This window comes from Micromesistius poutassou (assembly GCF_964030765.1).
Source record: "Micromesistius poutassou genome assembly, chromosome: 22".
NCBI classification, from domain to species: domain Eukaryota; kingdom Metazoa; phylum Chordata; class Actinopteri; order Gadiformes; family Gadidae; genus Micromesistius; species Micromesistius poutassou.
In genome coordinates, this window is record NC_140292.1 from 6,974,888 (window position 1) to 6,997,719 (window position 22,832).

A 22,832-nucleotide genomic window follows, 5' to 3' on the forward strand; every position below is an offset into this window, starting at 1 on the left:
ACACTGGAGGACACCTGCTGTCACGCTGTCCGGTGGGACTCGTGTAAAGGTTGCCTCTGACTCTCCCTGACAACAAATACACGGTAACCTCGGTGTATATTATGTGCATTTCTTGAAATACCGAATACAAATAATAATGCATTTTAATTGGCTCTCCGATAATGAAAAGGAGAATTGGGTTATAATTCATCACTCTTAATGTTTCTATCGCTCATTCTCACTCTAGTGTGTCATTTTGTGTGTGTGTGTGTGTGTGTGTGTGTGTGTGTGCGCGCTTTAATGTGCATGTGCATGTATAAACATATATATATGTCACTTCGTAATCCTAAACCTTGGTGTCGATGTAATCCAGGCACAGTCCGGCTTGAAGCGGGAAAGCGGCTTAGAACTCTTAAAACTATTGAGTGTGAATAGGAGAGTGCAAGAGAGGCCAACACACACACACACACACACACACACACACACACACACACACACACACACACACACACACACACACACACACACACACACACACACACACACACACACAATGCATACACATACGAAACAGAGCACTTTTATCTGTTTTTCCCAGATTTTCATGAAGGGTTAAACATTTCCATGTTAGGGCTTTTGTGATTTTGTTTGGTTCTCCTTTGCTTGGGAAAATACATGTCAATGTTCCATGCTAGTACATGCCATTTCAAATTAACAAAGGGAAAAAGTGTGTGTGTGTGTGTGTGTGTGTGAGTTTGTGTGTGTTCCAGTTCCCTCCTTACTATTCCCAGACCCTCAACACACTTCCTGTCAGCTGTGTTTCCATCACAACCTGATTTCCCAAAGGTCAGAGTTCACAGCAGGTCACCCCCTCTCTCAGCACTCATCCGGACTTTCCTCAACACTGCGAGCCAGTCACACACACACACACACACACACACACACACACATGCCCACACACACACACACACACACATGCCCACACACATGCACGCACTGCACACACATACACACACACACTTGACACACATGACATCTGGGCATGTATGCACACATTCAAACCCACCCCTTGTCATTACCATCTCCATGGCAACCTGTTGTGACCGCCTGCCTGCGACTTCCCTCCATCCCATAATGCTCCCCTTTATGAGCGACGACCAACAGCTGGGGTGGCCCCTTCATCTTCAGCCCCGTCACACGGAAGTGCGTAACCCCCCGACCCCGACCCTTACCGCCCCCCAGCACTCTTTCAAAAGACCCTCGGGGCAGAACTCTGCCACCATAGCGTCCCCATTGTTCCTCCCAACGAGCCCAGTGCCGGTGCTAAATGTGGAGCTGCTGCTGGTCTCATTGAAGGTCTGACAGAGGCTGAGAGGACCACAGAGGGTTCGGATGTAGACGGGCGGGGCTGTTGCAGATGTGCTGCGGTCGGTCACGGTGGAGGGACTTGGGACTACTGTTGTACGCGTGACGACATGATGTGCGTTGAATTGGCTGCAGATGGGTTTTCGATGCTGATCAACGCGTTTGTGTGTGTGTGTGTGTGTGTGTGTGTGTGTGTGTGTGTGTGTGTGTGCGCGTGCACGCACACACGCATGCACGCACACACACACACACACACACAGGCATAAACATGCACTTGTCTCGCATACAGGCACACACACACACACAACCATACAGACATGCACGCACACACACAGACACATAAAGAGGCACAGGCATACCCAGAAGTGCCCAGGCATACACACATTTCACACATATATACACAAATGTTATTTTACTTGAATAAGAATACCTTCTTGCCAAAAAGATGACAACTACATTAAAAGTCCTTTGTCCATGTGAAGCGCCAACAGAAGAGAAAACAGAATCGACACTAAAAGCCTTGCACGAGGATAACAAGATATCAGCACTGCACAGCGACATCCTACTTTACATTTGTTTGGGTAAGAAGAGCCCCACACCTAGCCTTGCTCTGTCCAGCTCTGAGCAGGTTAGCAAGGGTTTCAGAGATAAAGGATTTTCCAATTTTGTGCTGTTCAAATAAATGAATGGAATGTGGTGTGTGTGTGTGGGTGGGTATGTATGCAATAATGTAATAATGTGACAAAGCAGCAGAGGAAAGTACCATTGACAGCAACACAAGCCTGGCTCAGTTGCCAAGCATTAGAGATGCAGGTTTAATTTAGCTGTAATTTGGGCGCTGGATTGAAAAGGCGCCTTATGTACAATGAAAAGAAGGTTAACTCCTCCTGTTGACACCAGCCATCTCTACACAGTGATTAGTCTCACAAATACAAACATACACCCTCTCTTTCCCAGTGCCCGCCTCTGCTAATTAATGTCTATTCATCCGTGTGTGTTCTCGGTGTGTGTTCTCGGTGTGTGTGTGTGTGTGTGTTCTCGGTGTGTGTGTGTTCTCGGTGTGTGTGTGTGTGTGTGTGTGTGTGTGTGTGTGTGTGTGTGTGTGTTTTATGTCAAAGAGCCACCCACAGGAAAGCATTCAACTCTTCCGCAATTTATGATTTTTTTTGTTACCAATTTTCCCCCTTCTCTGGCTCATTCCGGTTCCAACTGGCACCATAGTCTCCTGGTAGCGTGCTGTGTAATAAACAACGGGACAACAATGTAACCTTTTGTACTTGCTGTGTAGTTGCAGCAGCGTGTAACTACACTACTGTGTGGGGAGGTTTCGGGATGAAGGTTAGGAATATGACAACTATATGACAACTATATGACAACTATATGACACAACCCATAGGGTTGTCATATTAAGTGCATGATGTTGTAGGCTGTTACATGTGTAGTTACATTGTTAAGAGGACATAATTCTTTGCCCCGATATTGATTGTATGCTTTCATTGTTTTCAGCCTCCCATTTAAGTCTCATTAAGATAAGGGTATGAAAAGATTAAAGTGTATAAATGTATTATCAGGATGTGGGCCTAAACCAGTCTCTAGAAGTAAAGATGAGACTGAGATGAAAAAACAATGACAAAAAGGATCAAAATTGGCAGATTTAGTAGGTCACAGTGAATAGAAACTGCGGACACACACACACACACACACACACACACACACACACACACACACACACACACACACACAGGTACACATACACACACTCACACAGGTACACACACACACACACACACACACACACACACACAGGTACACATACACACACTCACACAGGTACACACACACACACACACACACACACACACACACACACACAATGAAACAGGTGGGAGGATGATTTGCTCACCAGCTCACATGCATGACGGTGGGAATGGGCCCGTGGTGAGTCACAGGTTGGGGTCCCGAGGCTCTTGTACGCGGGCCATTGTGGGGAAGTGTGCTGTACTTTGAAAGGCTGATCACATCGTATTTCATATCCCGGCACAGCACACGCGGTACAAGAGCGTTCAGAGTGTGCAGGATGTACAGTACATGTGTGGGAGAGGGCCTCCTTGTGTGTGTGTGTGTGTGTGTGTGTGTGTGTGTGTGTGTGTGTGTGTGTGTGTGTGTGTGTGTGTGTGTGTGTGCGTGTGTGCGTGTGTGTAGGTTATTGAGTTTAACGTGTTGGGTTTTGGTGTCAAGGGTTAAGCCACACACTATTTTTACTGACGTGGATATGTACTCATGACATTTGGTCATCTCAACACAAGTGTAATATTGTTAGTTTGTGGTGAACAACAAACTGTTTTGCTGACCTTTGACCCTTTACTTGTGTGTCAACCCACGTATAACTTGCACTTTAAGAAACAGAAATATTCTTTTGACGGACTTCAACAGGTTGCTTCTGGCTTCGACTCAATAAGTATTTACAGCGGTAAAGATAAACATGTCAAATTTGTGCATATTTAAAGCTAATTAAACAACTTAATGAGCAGAACTGAATGAATTCAGTTGTAAAATATAATTTGGCAGATTATGATGTTTTTTTTAATTTTAACATTCATCATTCAACAAAAACACATAAAAAAAACAACAACGCATGGACACTGGCATGCGCTCACACACACACACACACACACACACACACACACACACACACACACACACACACACACACACACACACACACACACACACACACACACACACACACACACAGTACACAGCCACCTCACTTCACCATGGAATGTGAGTTGAGACATTGAGTTTAACACCGTGACATGAGACCAGTCACTCAGGCCCGTGACCTTGCAGGTTTACACAGTAGGTCGTAGGACTCATAAACATGGCACGTCAACTTTGGTGGCATGTCCTCTAAACACGGAATCACAACCGTTCTCCATTCAGCTCCAAAACCAGTCCCCTAATCAGGGTGAGCATGTGTTGACGTCTGGGAACGTATCTCATCTCCTTCCATCTGTGAAATGAGCTGATATTCCCCTTTTTGTTTTCGTTTTTTAGAGTCTCTCAGGATTTCAGCAAGGTCACCCAGAACTCACAGTAAAAGGGTGGGATTTATGGTTGATGCCATTTATGATGATTATTGATCATTGATTTGATTTGGCTATAGGATCAGGTCCTCTTCATATGAGCCTACACTGTATAGCACATCCAAAGGGTGTTTAATCATACGTGTGATGTGTGTGTGTGTGTGTGTGTGTGTGGATTGGGCTTGGAAATAGATGTACATGTCAGGAAAGCCAGGAAGTTATATTTATATGTTTGTAGGCATGGCCGACCATTCATGGCTGTTTATAGATTGCGTGAAAGCGATATACATGACTTAATATAGGAGCAAGGGATGTCCATATCCGTTTTCAAAAGCCAAGAGGGACTGATTGTGTGTATTAATGTGTTTCACAACTTTGGTTAACAGTTGGGTGGTTGTACTGTTACTGTTCATAGGAGAAAGAGATCCACATGTACACTTGTTTTCGTCATGGCTTCTGCTTATAGAATGAAGTGTTGAAATACCAACACGTATGTATTTATGGTCCTCAGATACGCTGTGGCACCCCTTCAAAGACATTTGTCTCTTATTTGTTTATAGCCAGGAGAAATATCTTAAGAGAGGCCATGAATGAGAGGGACACATTGTCTGCAATATTCTGGTCTTTCATGAATCATGACATAATTATCCAAATAGCTAACTTAAAACATATGTGAAGCTTTGTATATTCAGTTATATGGTTTCTGACTGTGTGTGGTAAAACAGTTGTTTCCGAACTAGCTAATATAAACCCAGGGGGTTCCCAGGGGGTTCACCTCATAACCACAAGGTTATGAGGTGCAGACTGAGCACAGAAAGTGTAATTCCTCAGCTTGGCAGAGAGGCAGATATACATGCGCAGCCATCCACAGCGGGCTCTGTCTGCTATAGCGACACACGAGGCCCCTTCCTCTCTGGTAGTACAGGGATGAGCTGATATAACCTCACGTAAACACTTACTATTCTCTGGTCAGTAGACAACATATTGATGTGATAGAATCCCATTTTCACTGCCAAGAAAATGAACCTTGCAATGCTGTGTTTAAAGAAGCAAATGAGGTATGCATCTATATCGGACAATTTGACAAGGATGTTTGTGTCCAATTTGCATCTGTTATCATATTCGAGTAGTGTGTGTGTGTGTGTGTGTGTGTGTGTGTGTGTGTGTGTGTGTGTGTGTGTGTGTGTGTGTGTGCGTGTCTGTCTGTGTATGTAGGCGTGTCTGTGCATCTGATAGTGTATGTGTGGTGTTCGTTTGTGTGTGTGTCGGGGGGGGGGTACTCAGCTGCTAAGTGGATCACGTAATGCTGGGTTTTAAAGACAGCTGGTTGTGAGAGAGAAAGAGAGAGCGAGGGAGAGAGAGTGTGAGAGAGCGAGTGCTAGAGAGAGAGCGAGCGAGAGATGTCGTCAATACACGACCAAAAGGTGTTTTGTGGATGCTAAGCTAGTAGCCAAGTGTTGGCTGACAGATGCTTGTTATTTATAGTCTGTGAAATAGCCCAAATCACTCAATATCACATTGGAATAAATTGTTTTTTAATTGATTTAATCGTTGGGTTATCTTCTTGGGAATCAGAGTAGAGTCGCAGTAATCACAAATGTACAAAACAAACGACTTTCTCTCCATTTAGAATTTCCTTTGGACATCCCTTGCACACCTCTGACCGATAGTCAGAGGTGTGTGAGGGTGGACACACTGGGACCAGCCTCACAGGAGACCCGACGGAGCCTCCGTGTGATGGCAGAGGGGAGCCAGGGGTGCAGGGGAGATTCTTATAGGTGTTCTGCAGGGATGGGGGGAAAAACGATCGATTGTGTGTGATGTGAGCATCAGGATTCTTTGTTTTCCGCAGTACTATAACTCATCAGGTCGGCTCAAAGATAAATTATTTTTTTATTGTTAAACATTTTTACAAGCCGGAAAAATCAATGTCAGGGTTAGTGTAATCAAATCATACGGCCCTACAGAGTGTGCTACATTTTATTCGCCGATAGTCAGCTGTTTGCGGCCACGGTCTTTTAAAGAGCCACAGCGGACCCAGCTGGACCGTCTGAAACCAAACCCTACCAAGCCTGAACACAAAATATTCAATCCAACAAACATATCAATATCTACAGAACCGCCCTTGTTAACAGATTCACAATAAATGTCTCAAAACTGTTCCCTGCCGCACCCCGTCCCTTAATATTCTTGTGAGTATTTACTAAGAGACAGACTTGAATCTCTTTGTGTGACAGCTAAGCCCACCCCTATTGACGCAGAGCATGGCACCGTTCCTGCTTAAGTCGGTATTTCAATCAGTAAATTGATGCGTCCCTCATCTGGTGTGCAGTCCAAATGTCATTAAACGGCGTCGGGGCCTGCCCCGCTCCCCAGCACAATCCATCCAATCCCGTCTTAGCGCTGTGTCGTGTGCGTTAAGCCATCACCATTCTGCTGACCCAAGCACGGGATGACTGAACTGTTTTACTGGACTTGGAATAATAACAGGAGTGACACGCCATCAAAGTTAAGCACCCCGCAGTAACTGTCAATGGGGATAAAAAAATAAAGGCAGATGGGGAGAGAACCGGAAATAAATCCATAAATCCAATTTGACTTTATGCAGTGCTTTTGTGATTGCTGAGACTTCTACATTTTCCACGCAAATATGATTCTCCCCCAATTGTTTAGTAACTTTCGTAACTGTGTAGTTTTACTGTATATTTCTTACAGGCATTTTCACGTTTTTTACGTGACATCCCTCAGTAGTCAGGATCCCAGAGTCTGGTCAAAATAAAACCAGATCAATTAAATCAACTCTTCCCAGCACTCTTCCTGTGTGTGTATTAGGGATGGGTCAGAATATTCAATTATTCGATTATTCGTTCCCGAGGGTCAAAGCCGATTTTTAACATTTGGACCGTTAACATTTTTTCCCATTCAAATAAACAAGAATTAACGGACGGAACTAATGTTGGTTCTGTAGAACTATTTTTGTTGTTTTGTTGTTACTGTTTTTTTTATTATTATTAATCATGTACAGAAAAACAATATACACAATACACAAGCATAAATATTAATATATATGCATACAACACAAACACTGATCACTGTTAAAGTTTTTTTTTTGCGTTAAAGATATTAAAGAGTGATTTCTTGCCGATGATCCATGGCTGCCTTTGTGAATGTCGGCACACATCGAATAATAAATTATTCGTTCATACCACCCACTGATTATTCGACCAGGAAAAATTTGAGTTATTCACATCCCTAGTGTGTATGCATGCTTGTGTCCTTATTCATGCGTGTGTGTTTGTGTGTCAGTGTGTGTGTCAGTGTCAGTGCGTGTGTCAGTGTCAGTGTGTATGTGTATGTGTGTGTGTGCATACATTGGTGTGGGTGTCTGTGTGCTTGCATTGGTGTGTGCGTAACTGCGTGCTTGTGTTTGTGTGTGTGTGTGTGTGTGTGTGTGTGTGTGTGTGTGTGTGTGTGTGTCGGGGTGCAGCAGCCTAAAACTCACATGCCAGGGTGTCCATAAGGGCCTGGTTAGGGAGCCCTGTAACACTATACTGTGTGTGTATGTGTGTGTGTATGTGTATGTCTGTGTATGTGTATGTGTGCATGTGTGTGTTTGTGTCTGTGTATTAATAAACCTTTGTCCTAGGAGTGAGCAAGGAGCCCCAGGTATCGAGCGCTGGGACAGCTGTCTCTTGGTTGCTATAGGGATGTTCGCCATGGAGACAGACTTGTCCCTCACTTTTCAGCTGAAGAATGCAGGCACATGGCCTTTTATCATGTGCTTAGTATACACCCACACTGTCACGCACCCTAAGACATACACACACAAACATGCACGTGAATATGCAGGCAAACACACACACACACACACACACACACACACACAGACTTGCAAACACACAGGCACACACACACACACACACACACAAAAACATGTTTACACAAACACACACAGACACACAAACAAAAAGCACAGGCATGCACACACACACACACACACACACACACACACACACACACACACAAAAACATGTTTACGCAAACACACACAGACACACAAACAAAAAGCACAGGCATGCACACACACACACACACACACACACACACACACACACACACACACACACACACACACACACACACACTTGTGAATATGTGCTCTGTGAAACTCTTGTTGTTCTTTTTTTATCTTCAAACACAGCCGTACGCCCTGCGGTGCTCACAAAGAGTGGAGCCAGCCCCTCCGACTCACCCCTACGCCCCCCCCCACCCCCCCCGACTCACCCCTGCTCTAAACTCACCCCTACTGCAGACCCAACCCCCCCCCCCCCCCAGACTCACCCCCCTAACTCACCCCTACGCCACGCCCCCCCCCCCCCCCCCCCCCCCGATCCTCCAAGTCACCCAAACAACAAGGAAGAGAAACCCAGAGAATGCAGGTACAGTTTCTCACCGAGATGACGACTAGGCACTGTGATGCTGTAGACCGTGATGCACACTTATTCTCAGCAGGCTCCTCATTGGTTAACAGGTGGTACGGGATTACAGCCACAGGGTTGACAATAATCTGGGTTAATCCATAACAAAACACATTGTGTGTCTTGCCGTCTGACAGGACTCAGTGATGCTGTTTCCATTGATTCAGAGGGATTTTTATTTGAAGGATATTGTACCGTTATCGAAGATGAATAGGCATTCTGACATATCCACCACAACAACATCCCCTGACTTGTCCCACAATAACAACCCTTACTCCTCAGGAAAATATTGTCTATAGTATTCAGTATGCTATCAAATACTGAATACTAAACATTGACTGGGTTCCAGTAAGTCATTCTGAAAGGCAGAGCATTACGTTTCATGCTTGGTAAGTGGAGTGGAGTTATCGTCAGGCAAAGAAATGGAAAAGAGATGGAACAGAGCGGCTTGACAGTAACGCTAACATTAAGAAACACACAAGAGAGACGTACTCCAAACTCAACAGAGGAAACCCTTCTGTACACCCCTCTGAACAGCTTCATCAAACCAGCTGGGCTCTCTGTATCTCCATGACATCACTGTCCCTCTGGTGAGGACCAAACACTTTGAGCCGGCCAAAGCGGTTCCCGGTGCCAGCGTCTTGTCTTGGCGTCTACACTAGCGTGTAGCGAAGGCTTTGAAACAGATAACCGAGGAAGTGTCCGGTTTCCCCTCGGGCCTGTGAGGCGTTCAGAATGCTGGCGGGGACATAAACACTCTAACTCAAAGGCCCGCTGTCGTCTGAACCGACTACACCCGCAAAACCGCAGAGAACGACAAAGGGGAACGCAAACAACATGGGCATTTCTGAAGCTGTACGTGACCAGTGTTTGCGATCTTTATTTTACGAATGACAAACTCAGGGACACACACACACACACACACACACACACACACACAGCCATGCAAACACACAGGCACACACACAAAGACATGTGACCAATGTTTTGTGGTCTTCACTTTACTGATGACGAATTCATAGATTTTCTCCATTTTGATCGGTGAATCGGGGCCAGGGTAGCCTGGAAGTCAGGGCGTTTGTCCCCAGAACTCAGGGAAGGTTCTGGTGGTCGACCCTCATGGTCCACCGGTATGCACCCTTTACTCATGTTGTTCATGTTTACTAATGATGCTCATGTTTGACTTAGGTATTCAGTCCTTTTATCCAAAACCATACACACAATCCACACAATCCGATTCATACACACATTCACACACTGAAGGTGAAGTCAACCATGCAAGGCGAAGAGCCGTTAGGGTTAGGTGTCTTGCTCAGGAGGAGCCGGGGATCGAACTAAAAACCTTCCAGTAACAAGTCAACCCGCTCTACCTCCTGAGCTAAACCAATATCATTAAGGGTTAATAAATGTATCATTGTTGTAAAGTGTTACCAAGTCTCTTTGAATGGAAGAGTTCGCTACAATAAGACATAAAATCATATCTGGATGATATGATATTGCTCGAAGGTAGCCTACATTTTTAACACCAAGGCGAATCAGGATTGTATTTGTCAGACAACTCAGAAGAGGACTTTCCTTGTTAATAGTCTAATGCCTACAGGGTTTAAACCATACTCATATCATTGTGTTATGAATCCAATGGGACCACTGTGATGCAATCATATTCATAAATCAATGGGGGTAATCAAGAAAGCCAGTGGTGCAGCACACGCTGTTATAATAGACAGTGAACTGTTCATTTCCAGTGATGACGGAACATATATCTTCAAATCAGCCTTTTCAATCAGCCATGATTAGAAAATAAATACAGATGTTTGTTGATTACAAAAATAGAGGAATGGCAAGTTAGCAGGATTCTATATGGAAATGAAATCAAGTACACACAGATTGCAGTAATTTCAAATTAAATAACAATAGGGACCTTGCAGGTTCTGCTCGGTCCCTAATAAAATCAGCCAATCAATCTACAATTCTAAACCCATTGTGGAGTACACATTGCATGTGAGCTCTGCTCCGTCGCTTATGATAATACAAAAAGAATGAAGAAGACCACGGCACAGATGGAAATAAAAGACATACAGGTAGAATTCATTGAAAGGCATGCAGGGCAAAGAAGCAAACACACACAAGGGCAGACACACAAGCGCACACACACACACACACACACACACACACACACACACAGGTTTGTTAGAGTGACAGAGCTACATTGACACCTTTTAATTTAGTCATTTAGCAGAGGCTAAATGTGAAGCTGGGTGCCAACAAAACACACATCAAAGAGGGGACAGGAAGTATCATCCCCTTGATACGACAGGCAGCACATACAGACATGAGAGGTTAACCGTGTTTGACTGATAAAAGCTACTAGAGCAACAAGACAAAATTTTTCCAATTTTGATATAATTCAAAGTGTGTGTGTGTGTGTGTGTTTGTCAAGGTCCGGTTAGCCATTTTGGTGCCCCAGGCGAGATAAGGATTTGGGGCCAAGAAAATATTCTTTGCTTCAACCAACATGGATTTAAAAGGTGCTATGTTCAATAGTCGAGATCAGATATCCCTTCTTCAGGAGCTGGAGGCTCCTGCAGATATTCCAGAGAGTGCATCTGGACAGTTATAGAGTAGATAAAGTTAGGCTTTTACAAGCAAAACTTGTAGCTGCTGCTGCAGAGTAGCTAGCTAGCGACTACATATGAAGCATCACCTACACCTAAACGGCATTATAATGTTAATATAAGATGACAAACCACTATATTGGGCTTTCATTTCCATCTCCTCTTTACTCTAGATTTTCTAAATTGCGCACCCGAAGGCTTGGACCTTTTCATGGTGGGAAACTTTGTGAACTCTGTGATCAGGCAGCCAGGATTCGTTGGCACCTCCGTCTCTGACTTGTTGTGATGCTCAACAGTAACCCATCCCCCCACTTTCAGTGCGCATAGTGCAAGTGCACCTGGCAGGGCAGATGAAACATTGTGAGGATGCTTCAACATTTGATCTCTCTCTCTCTCTCTCTCTCTCTCTCTCTCTCTCTCTCTCTCTCTCTCTCTCTCTCTCTCTCTCTCTCATATTGAGTGCCGTTCTCTTGAGACTTATCAATAAAATCGTGTGTTACTGTTGAGAGCTGAGGGTTTTGATGTTTTATGTTTTCAGTAAGTACTCAAGTTAGTACTACTCTCTGCATGACTGCCATCTTGACCCTCATTTCCCAGCACATTATACACACTATGAATTCATTTACAGCCCAATTATGTCCGTCATCTTATGAGGGTTAGCTCTTTTTGACGTGAAATTAGTTTAAACGTCAATCAACATCAGCTCAGGGAATTATGCACAAGCAGCAAGAACAATCGAGGACCAGTTATGAATAATTATCACACACACACGCACACGCATAGACGGACACACATCACACACAAATGTGTGCGTGCACACAGACAGACACACACACATGCGTGCACACAGACAGACACACACAAACAAACAAGAGCAAGCACACACATGCATATATACACACACAAACTCATCATGCATAGACACACACACAAAGGCACGGAGACACACACACACACATAGGCACAGAGACACAGACACACAAACACACAAGCGGATACACACACACACACACACACACACAGGCAGATACACACACACACACACACACACACAGAGGCAGATACACACACACACACACACGCGCGCGAGCACAGACACACACACACACACACACACACACACACACATGCGAGCAGAGACACACACACACACACACACACACACACACACACACACACACACACACACACAAAGACACAGACACACATCAACACACACACACACACACACACACTAATACCATCCAACCGCACACATTGAAAGCGATACCACTTTGCGTTAAAGTCAGGCCAGGTCTGGAGACTCAGCTCTGTTATTGCTTTTTGGGGTTTTCCTTGATGGTGCTTTCAAGGCAGCCCGTCGCCTGCTTTGTGGGCTATTTCAGGCTGCAGCATGCGAGCCGGGGCGAACACTGGAAACCGCTCCAATTACAACGCGGTCGTCCCTCCAGAATAGCATGTGGCCACCGGGACCTTGATCTGGTTGGGGACGAGGAAGCAGGCGGTGGGCCTAGGCTCGGAGACCACGGCACGGCGACACATGGAGCTGGTTTGAGGCTTTCTATACGGGGAGCGCTGGGAGAGGGCCAGCTCACTGCCCCGACCTCGATGAAATCACCAGCAGCCAATGGGGAAGGGAGATGATGGCGTGCGGTTCTGCTGTGAAAAGCAGTTTGTTCCCGCTCTGTCGTGGCGGCACCGCTTGGTCCGTACTACTGAAGAGACATCCGTCCCGTCGGAGAGGAATCGGGAATGGCGTTCCTATGTGGTGCACTGACTAATAGCATGATAAGGTATATGGGCGGCTACCTACATATCGTCTACGTGTGCTTTGGCTGCTTCATGCTTTTACTTTGTATCGTGGGTTTATGATCACATGATGTTTATTAGGAATGGAGCTTGAATACAAACATCTTGTTATTCTTGTTATCGATTGGCAGAGGGTATATTCCAGAAGGTTCAGGGGCAGCGAATAGCAAGGCAGGACATTTAAGAACTTTGCACAACAGGACTCTGGGAGATTACAAACTGACAGTACCGGTAAATCGGTCAATCTCCACCGACACATAAAGTCTCATCTTTACACAAGACTTGGCAAGACTTGAGAATGCCAAATGGATTAGAGTAGTGATTATAGGATTGGATTTATGATTATAGAACTTGCTTCCTGTAACTCTGATGCTTGCATATGGGATATGAGTAGAGCTACCTCTTTCTCTTTTCCTCTATATTTGCCTAACTCTGTCAACTTCCAATCAGTAATAGATTCTCTCATTTGCCAAGTCAAATGAAAGTTATTTGTATGGCTCTTAGTCTTAATCACAGTTACAGTTTGAAAGGGCTTCACAGGGCACACATTATGGCACCCCCTAACCCTAGCCCCCCCAAAATTTTCCCTCTCCTTGAGAGGGAACAGAGCGAGAGAGGGATCCCTCCTCCCAGGGACGGTTAGAAGTGCAACGGCTGCCATATCGGCCCGCCATAACGGTAGCAAAACAGTTCAACCAAAGTTAAACCGAGCACTGCAGTCCTCTCTCTCTCTCTCTCTCTCTCTCGTCCTCAGTCCCTCCCTCTCGACCGTTCCTGAAATAATCTCCCGGCCTGAATCTGAGCCCGGGGGCGCCTCGCCTCCTCAAGGTCAGGCCGGCTGATGGAAGAGGGAGAGTCGGGCTAAAAGTGTCCCGAACGGCCCCCGCCAGGAACAGCAAGCGCAGCAGAGACACACACAGAACGGCTCCCCATCACGAGGCCTCATCCATGACCGGGGTCGGGGGGGGGGGCGGGAGGGGGGGGGGCTGAAGGCCAGCGGCGGGCGAGCTCAGGGCACTTCCTGGGGCAGGCAGACCGTTGGGACTCATTGGCAGAACGGCCGATAGCGCGCCGCCGTTAGCCACGCTTGGCATTTTACCCACTTCAAAGAGAGGGGAAAACTGCTCGAAACGTGGTTACGGAGACACAAAAAAAAGAAACCGACTCAATTATAACTATAAATACGAGCAGGCGAAACGTTCTATTATTATTTCTGGAAGGCCTTTGAGCGGCCCAAACCACATGCAGATCATGTATTTTTTTCCATTGAGAGAAAGTGTGCGGAAATCGCGAGACCACACATCTGGGGGGGGGGGGGGGGGGGGGGGGGGAGTGTGGAAAAAGTTTAACATGTTGACACTCTTTGTGTTGAATCTCATCAGCCAAGGAGTTCATTGGGTCCACGGGAAACCCCATTTAATGGTACAACCGAGAAAAAAAAGTAGAAGTAGTCTCTACCAAAGTAGAGATGGAGACCCTGCTCGCGTGTCCGTTTTCCCTTAATCGCACAGCCCCAAACCACGTCTACATTTAAACCAACACTAAACCACCACAGAGACATTATGTAGAGCCCGTGCACGGCCAGCTGCACAGGGACACGGTCTCAATCCACCTGAAATGGCTATAATCAGTTGTAATCAATCGGCAGGACACAAGATGTAATAATTACAAATGTATAGACCACAAAGCAATTACGTTGGGCCCCAAATGGGTACAGAGCATCTCCCGTCGTCTGTTTTGTTTTGGGCCACATCTGTACGATGAAGCACAATGAAGACACTGCGCTTCTCCAGCGGCGCGCAGGTGCACATCTCCGGGCTGATTCATTAGAGCCTGAAATGGCAGACTCACCGGAGCAGTAAGCGGCATTGATTTTGTGTTAGCTACTTGTTTAACTGGAGGAGACCAGACTGCTCTCGCACATTAGCCTAACACTCCCTTTCCTTGACCCCCCCCCTCTCTCTCTCTCTCTCTCTCACACTCTGAGTGTGAGTGTGAGAGAGAGAGAGAGAGAGAGAGAGAGAGAAAGAGAGAGAGAGAGAGAGAGAGAGAGAGAGAGAGAGAGAGTGTGTGTGTGTGTGTGTGTGCGTGCATGCGTGTGCGTGCAGTGATTCTGTTTGGTGATTCCATTAGTCCTGCCCCAGTGTCAGTACCTGCGCTGCGTGGTCCCGAGGGAGGGGGGGTTAGGGTGTGTCAGGGTGAGGTTGTTTGAAGTAGCTTGAAGGGGGAACAGGGGCCACAACAAGGGCTGTCTAAGGCTGTACCAGCCTCTCCAGGGAGAGACCGAGGTGAGGACCACTGTGTGGAGCAGGGATGTGGGGCAGAGAGCCAGCTGACGACTGGGAGACCGGCTGAGGGTCCTCACAGACATATGGAGGACTTGATGAAAGGCCCATTTCTAACTACAACACACTTTTTCCAATGTCTGTTTTCCTTTTTTTTGTAAATATTGAGATTTATTCTCCTGCTATGGCGACTCCCGATGTCCAAAAACAATAACTGTCATTCATTCACTCAGTCTCTGCTTTGTTCGGCGCTCGTGTGACAACATAACATGCGCGGTGCAGCACCTACTGCCCTCTAATTATCCCAGAAAGGAGGGGGTTGATCGGGTGGACCTCCTCAAGGGAGTACTGGTCCTTTAGATCCTGAGGGTAAGGGGGGGTTAATGTGGGCCTGTGAAGTCTGTGGAGAACATCTCTACGGGTTTGACACACAGAACGGACTTGACTTGAGATGAAAGAAAGCCAAATATGTTGCACGGAGCAAGGAGCTGCGTGTGTGTGTGTGTGTGTGTGTGTGTGTGTGTCCAGATGGTGTTCTCATTAAGGAAATTACAAACCAAAATGAGGATCTGTATTAAAGCTGGGCCGGCTGGGTGCGTCCCTCGCTGCCCCGCCAGCTCCCAGAGGGATATGCACTTCAAGAGAATGGTACAACACGCACACACACACACACACACACACACACACACACACACACACACACACACACACACACACAGAGCAGAAAACAATATTATGCAGTATGAAACCAGAACGCTGAATTATTAGACTATGAAGGAATGTAGGTCAAGTGCGGATCTCCTTATCGTACGCTAGCTTATTACCACTGAGACAATGTTCAGGCTTCATGTTCAACTTAATCCCCTTTAAAGCAGCACCCCAGAGAACAATGATAGAAATACATTTGGGCAGGTGCGGAAGAAACACTATCATCAGCACCACCATCATCTGATTCTGCTCTGAGGAGATGCTGTTGCTACTCCGTTAGATATGAGGCAAAAGGTCTGAATGGAACATAAACTATTGGGGTAATGTTTAACATTGAGAAATTGTGTTCTCGGTGTGTGTGTGTGTGTGTGTGTGTGTGTGTGTGTGTGTGTGTGTGTGTGTGTGTGTGTGTGTCACTCCAACTGACAGGGTGAGGTGTTGCTCGCGTCTGGTTTAGCTGACGCGCGGCGAAAAAACCTCCGGGAAAATAACAATAATAACAATCCATGTGCACTTTTGTTTTGACGCTCGCGGCTGTAATTACGCACGAGAAAGCAGCGAGTCAGCGCATGACAACGGGTGGGAAGGACCCAATTGGTGAGGGTGAGGAAGCATTGTTGGGTGCTCATCTGTCACGTCTGGATAACCCTGGCTTTCCCTCACATCTCACAAAACAGAACACCGACTGGCCTGTCCAGCTGAGCTTAACACACGCACGCGCACACACACACACGCACACACACACACACACACACACACACACACACACACACACACACACACACACACACATTTCAGATGATAAATTGAGTTTCCACAATGGACCTCGGCGGTAATACATAATTAATTCAATATCTGGTGGGAAAATTAACGACACTAGTTTTTCCGTATTTTCCTCAAATGTGCAAATTTCCTTTTTTGCTCATTATAGTCACGCAGTTATCGCAATAGGCTTCATGACAACCTCGTTATTAATTATCCAATTAGGCTTATTCTAATTGATGTCAAATGATTTGGCCAATCGAAGAACAGCACAATGTAACAAACATTCTAATTGGTTTGCTCATATTTAAATTACATGCCCGATTGCCTCCGTGGTGTCACGCAGCGTTCATCTGGCAGTGTCCCCTTATCGACCCGGTAAAGTTACATACAGCTCGTACAGTTTTATCTTTCCTCAAAAATATTACGTCAACCGAGCGCAAGGAGCGAGGAACTAACCCGTCTTTGGCGCGTCTTAATGAAGCCGTTAACACATCAAACATGCATGCGCTGCCCTGGCACTGTGCCCACATTCAACTCTAGGCTACATGTGTTCAAGCAATTTAGACTTTTTTTTCCTTGGATGTCAAATAACACACGCACACGCAGGCTGCTGTGTGTGCGTGCACACGGTCCTTGCAGTGAGGTTTGCAGCAAGGTGTTGAGGATTCAGAGCAAGTCTTGAAAGAGAGAGAGAGAGAGCGAGAGAGAGAGGGGACAGAGCGGGGGTCTTTACTCACCACCCCCATGTCCAGCTGCTCCGTCGTCACGGGTGGCGCCGCTCCGGCCGAATGTAAGAAGCAGATCAGGGGCAGCAGGAACATCTCCGTGGTAATAATCCCCAAGTACCGCGCGCTCCTCCACTTGTGAAACACCGGCGAGATCATGCTGTCCAACTACAACGGTCTGGTCTCCCACTCCGGCAGCCCACGGGTCCACGGGATAAATCCACAGTCCACGGGGCATTTGCGGAATGATCTGGGCAAATCAGTCCGTCTTACTGTTGCCCATAAACACGTAAAGCACATCACACAGCACGGCCGAAGTGGATACTCACGCCGAATGGGTTTCAAATACAACCAAGGAGTTGCAGTTTTTTTTTCACCCAGGCACATGTATGGCCACAACGCATGCCATAATGAAAAAAATAACAACTACTCTTCGCAAAGTCCACGCACGAAAATGCCCTTAGTAATAACACAAAGTTCGTCCCTTTTTTTGACGTTCCCACGCGAGCGGTTTTCTTCGGCGCGAGCGGAGCCTGATCTTAGGCGCGCGCCGCGGAGATGCTTTGGCACGAGGCTGGGCGGACTGGGGGATTAAAGCGCCTCCCGCAGACAGCGGTGCCCGTCGGAGATCGTGACGTGCGTCCTACGCGGTTTGGGCATACACAGATGTAAGAGCGGTGGGGACGATGTAACCTCCCAGTCTTCACTCTGAGGCCCTTTTTTTTTTTTTTTTTCAGGATTAGGCTTTTAAGCAGGAGTGTTGTTAGTAAAGGTAATTGTGGGATTAGTATATAAGTAGTAGTAGTGGTAGTCGTAGTTGTAGGAGCCTTGGTAGTGAGGAGTAGAAGACAGGAATGCTAATTCATGGGAAAAAATGGACTGAATTTATTTTGTGCCACCTTCTATTTTAGATAAGCCACGTCCACCCTTGTGACATCTCACCGATTGTCTTCGTAATTGTTTTGTGATCTTCAAACTTCAAAAGGTTTTTGTCATGATTTCAAAGGACATAATGCATGAGGTTGGCATCGTTTCACAGATGAAGAAAGGTTGCTCATTTCCGCTGCTCTAAGCAGGGCAATAATTAAACATCACCGTTTAGCATCTTTGAGTGGCTTTGTAGTACTGAAATGAGTAATTAGTCATGGAATAACCATTGTGACATGGAAATGCCATGATTCTGATTGGATAATATTCCATTTAAAATGATACTTCAATAAGAACTATATTTATTCACCTTTGTTAGAATGGTAGGCATATTGAATTGTCAGTATTCAGTACAATCAGTATTACACGAGATACCTCAGTTATTATAATACTTTTTTCCCATAAAACAAACCCATTAAAACGGGATGAGTTTTCATTTAAGGTCTCATTCATGTAATCCGTCAATCATGTGCTTAAGGGTAAAAGTTAAATGGCAGGCCTGAACCCAGAAATCATGTTCTTCAGTTGAAAACCATTCAGTTTCGGTCTCACAAGGTGTTATGTGAAGATTTGTGAGTTATTTTGGAAGAAAATGTAGAAAGTTTTCCAACAGGGAAAACTTTGTCAAACATCAGAGATATAGGCCTACTTCTGGCAAACAATGCCAGTCTGTTTTCTATGGGCTATGCACATGCCCTAACAACAGCAGCTGTTCTGACAACACCCTCAAACACCTAACAACTTTAAAAACAAAAACTACCTCAGTTTGCATTTTTTGGAATCTCCTGGGCAGGAAGTTCTCCTGCCACACCGGGTGACCTACAGTTTAAAAATAGGAATGATTTTAATGCTGATAGACTGAACTTACGTCCTGCTATTTGATCACTCCTAAACTCACTGACGAGGCAGCCCCCCCTGCCCGTCAACCAGCGGTGGGTCGCGGTGGGAGAGACCCAGCGGGACATGGACTTTCCAGATTGACAATTTCACGCTTGGCCCTTCCTCTCTCCACATCGTCTCTTATTAATGGCTCCTTCTCTGGCGGCGTGACATCTTCGGCACCGGCAGCCCAGCAGGAAGTGGGCTGCCGCTCGCCAACCTATACCGACGGAGCACGTGGGGTTCAAACAAAGCCAAGAACTGGGATGAGGACACAGTTGTCGCTCATCAACACTGATTACGGGTCTGCTGCTTTGATGCACCGGGGCACTGGTGGTAGACTACACTAAGTAGCAGACTCATATTTAGTGTCGTGAGTGACACCTGTCTTTGTCCTATGATGACACCTCAGTGGGAAGTGTCTATCGGTTGAACAATACACTTCTCATCCACGAGTAAAATCGGTTCCCGCGCGCTTGATTCCGCAAACGCGTTATCGGGATTCGTACGTCAAACTGAACGTATTGAAATGTCACACACGAATTGAACGCAGATGTTCTTTCCAGTTTCTTTCTTCTTATGCTGGCTCATCCATCTCCTGAGAGGATAAGCGAGGAGCAAAGTAGCAGAACACTTAGTGAAACCACATCACAATCACACAGTAATTGTGAGCATTCGTAATGAAAAGCGCACGCAGGAATAATGAATTCCTCATCTCCAGATGAGCTGATGGCCATTACTCATCGGATGGATTAACAAAGTTGTTTATTTCTAGATATACAATTATACAATACTCTGAATACAGAGACGCTTCAGCGTGATACAACTCACAAGTACGAATGTGTGTGTGTGTGTGTGTGTGTGTGTGTATGTGTCTGGGTGGGTGTGTGAGTGAGTGTGTTGGCGTGCATAGGTGTGTGTGTGTGTGTGTGTGTGTGTGTGTGTGTGTGTGTGTGTGTATAAGTGTGTGTGGGTGCTTGGGTGAGTGAGTGAGTGTGTTGGCGTGCGTAGGTGTGTGTGTGTGTGTGTGTGTGTGTGTGTGTGTGTGTGTGTGTGTGTATAAGTGTGTGTGTGTGTGTATAAGTGTGTGTGGGTGCTTGGGTGAGTGTGTGAGTTGGTGTGCATAATCGTGTGTGTATAAGTGTGGGTGCGTGAGTTTGTGAGGGAGTGAGTTGGTCTGCATAGGTGTGTGTCTATAACTGTGGGTGGGTGCATGAGTAAGTGAGTGAGTTGGTGTTGCCTGTAGGTGTGTGTGAAGGTCTGTGTGCGTGTGTTTACAGAGAATCGGCCGATACACTGCTAAAATACACTGTCCTCTTCATAATAGGTGCAGTTGTCATTTATTTCTCATGAAGTATGGATTTCTCTCATGTGCAGGCAGATGCCAACCCCTCCCCCTTCATTACTCCATTCCCTGCACATATTCAGTATTTGATTTCAATATTTTTCACACTGACAAACTCATGTTTAAATATGGTTCTCATTGATTAAATAGGGAGAAAGAAAAGACACTCGAAGATTAATGACACTTTTTGGCACACCATTTTAATTTTTGGCGAAGTTTAAACAGTCATTATTGAGTCTCCAGGAGCAAGAGACATTTTGTCTTTGTTATTCTTCCATCGGGAGACAGACAGATCGGATAATTACTGTTTTGACTGAGCTGAAGCCCTTAGCTGGCATTATATTACATGTGTATGAAGATTGGTGGTGTTGGGACAGAGTACCAAGCCAGCTATATTTCCCTACATGATGTTGTTAATGTCCGCTTTGTGACGGAGACACTGGTGGGCGGTGTTTACCACTCACTGTAAATCTCAGTCAGCCAGCTAGTCTGTTAACTAATTGGTTAGTTAAGTGTGTGTGTGTGTGTGTGTGTGTGTGTGTGTGTGTGTGTGTGTGTGTGTGTGTGTGTGTGTGTGTGTGTGTGTGTGTGTCTATTCTGAGTTACTGTTGAAATGGATTCTGATTGGCTCTTGAGGGACGGTACAAGAAGGTTTCTTTATTGCTTCCGTTCTAGAGGAAGTTAATTTGAGCGAGCTGGGGTGTCAATATCGAAATCGACAGTCCATCACTCATGGTAAATCGACAAGGGAAAGGGAATCAATGCCAAATATTGACTGTGCTAAAAAATGTCCAGTTGGCAACTTTCATTCAACCTTTATTTAATGTCCCGGAAGGAACCATTAAGAGGGACCATCATTTACAATGACAAGAATACACCATAATAAATTAAAAAAACATTCTTAAAGTGTCCATGTTTAGGTGACGTTGCTTGATCAAGATATTCCATGAGTCCGCTTTACTGAAGCTGTCCTTCCAAGATCAGTCCTGGAACGAGTGAAATGGAGTGAGTTGAATGAAATTGAAATTGCAGTTTTCCGGCAAGGGCTTTATAAAAATATGAACACCAATGGTTAATACCTCTCTCAGCCAGAGATGACCATCTAATCTTATCATACAGGATACAGTGTGGAGTACTGTAGCTATCACTATCACTATCAGTAATGATCCTAATGTTTTGAGCAAAGACCTTCCTTTGCTCAAGGTAATTTCAATTTCCAATGTTCATTTCTCTGTCAACCCAAAAACAAAACACGCTCTTAAACCATACTTCCTGGCTTCAAAAAAAGCACTTTCTCTTTCAGAATCAATGCGGGTCGTGTCCGTGCAGAGTGAGTGGACATAAAACAGGAATCGTTATATACAAGTCCTTCACAGAATGTTTCATCAACGAGACCAAACTGCTTCTGCTGTTGTTAATGTTTGTGGTGATGCAGCTCAAATGCTCTTGGGCAGTATCAGCACAAAGGGATCTTGACAAATTATATCGGTAATGATAACCGATGTTTTGTGAAGCCAGAAGAGACTAGGGTTATGATGGTTTGATCACCCCTACCTGTATTGTCATTTGAACCTGACAACTAGCATTTCATATAATAATCTATCATCTATTGATGATTGTTTAATAATCGGCCGTCATCAGACCAACAGTTTCCAATACAGGATTGCTTCCATTCTGAGCTTAGACAACAAACCGGATCCGGACATCTGGTTTAGTGGAGACCAATTAATCCAACCAATGACATTTTCCCCCCTCGTCCTGAGTTATTCCCAACCACGGCCTTACTGCTTAGATGCCATTCATACATTTATTTTCTCTTCTTCACATTTCCAGTCCTTATAGCTGCAGAGCTCTCTCTCTCTCCTC

The 22,832-nt window shown here is 45.6% G+C and overlaps 1 protein-coding gene across 1 annotated transcript in view; it reads right to left on the reverse strand.

Annotated features, from left to right (window-relative positions):
- Positions 1-18,166, reverse strand: part of LOC311367822 (matrix metalloproteinase-17-like) — a 48,970-nt gene extending 30,804 nt beyond the window's left edge. The window contains exon 1 of the mRNA XM_084486653.1: positions 17,828-18,166. Coding sequence (XP_084342779.1) covers positions 17,828-17,974 — 147 coding nt within the window. The 5' untranslated portion in view covers positions 17,975-18,166. The remainder of the gene's footprint in view (positions 1-17,827) is intronic.
- Positions 18,167-22,832: the final 4,666 nt, after the last annotated feature.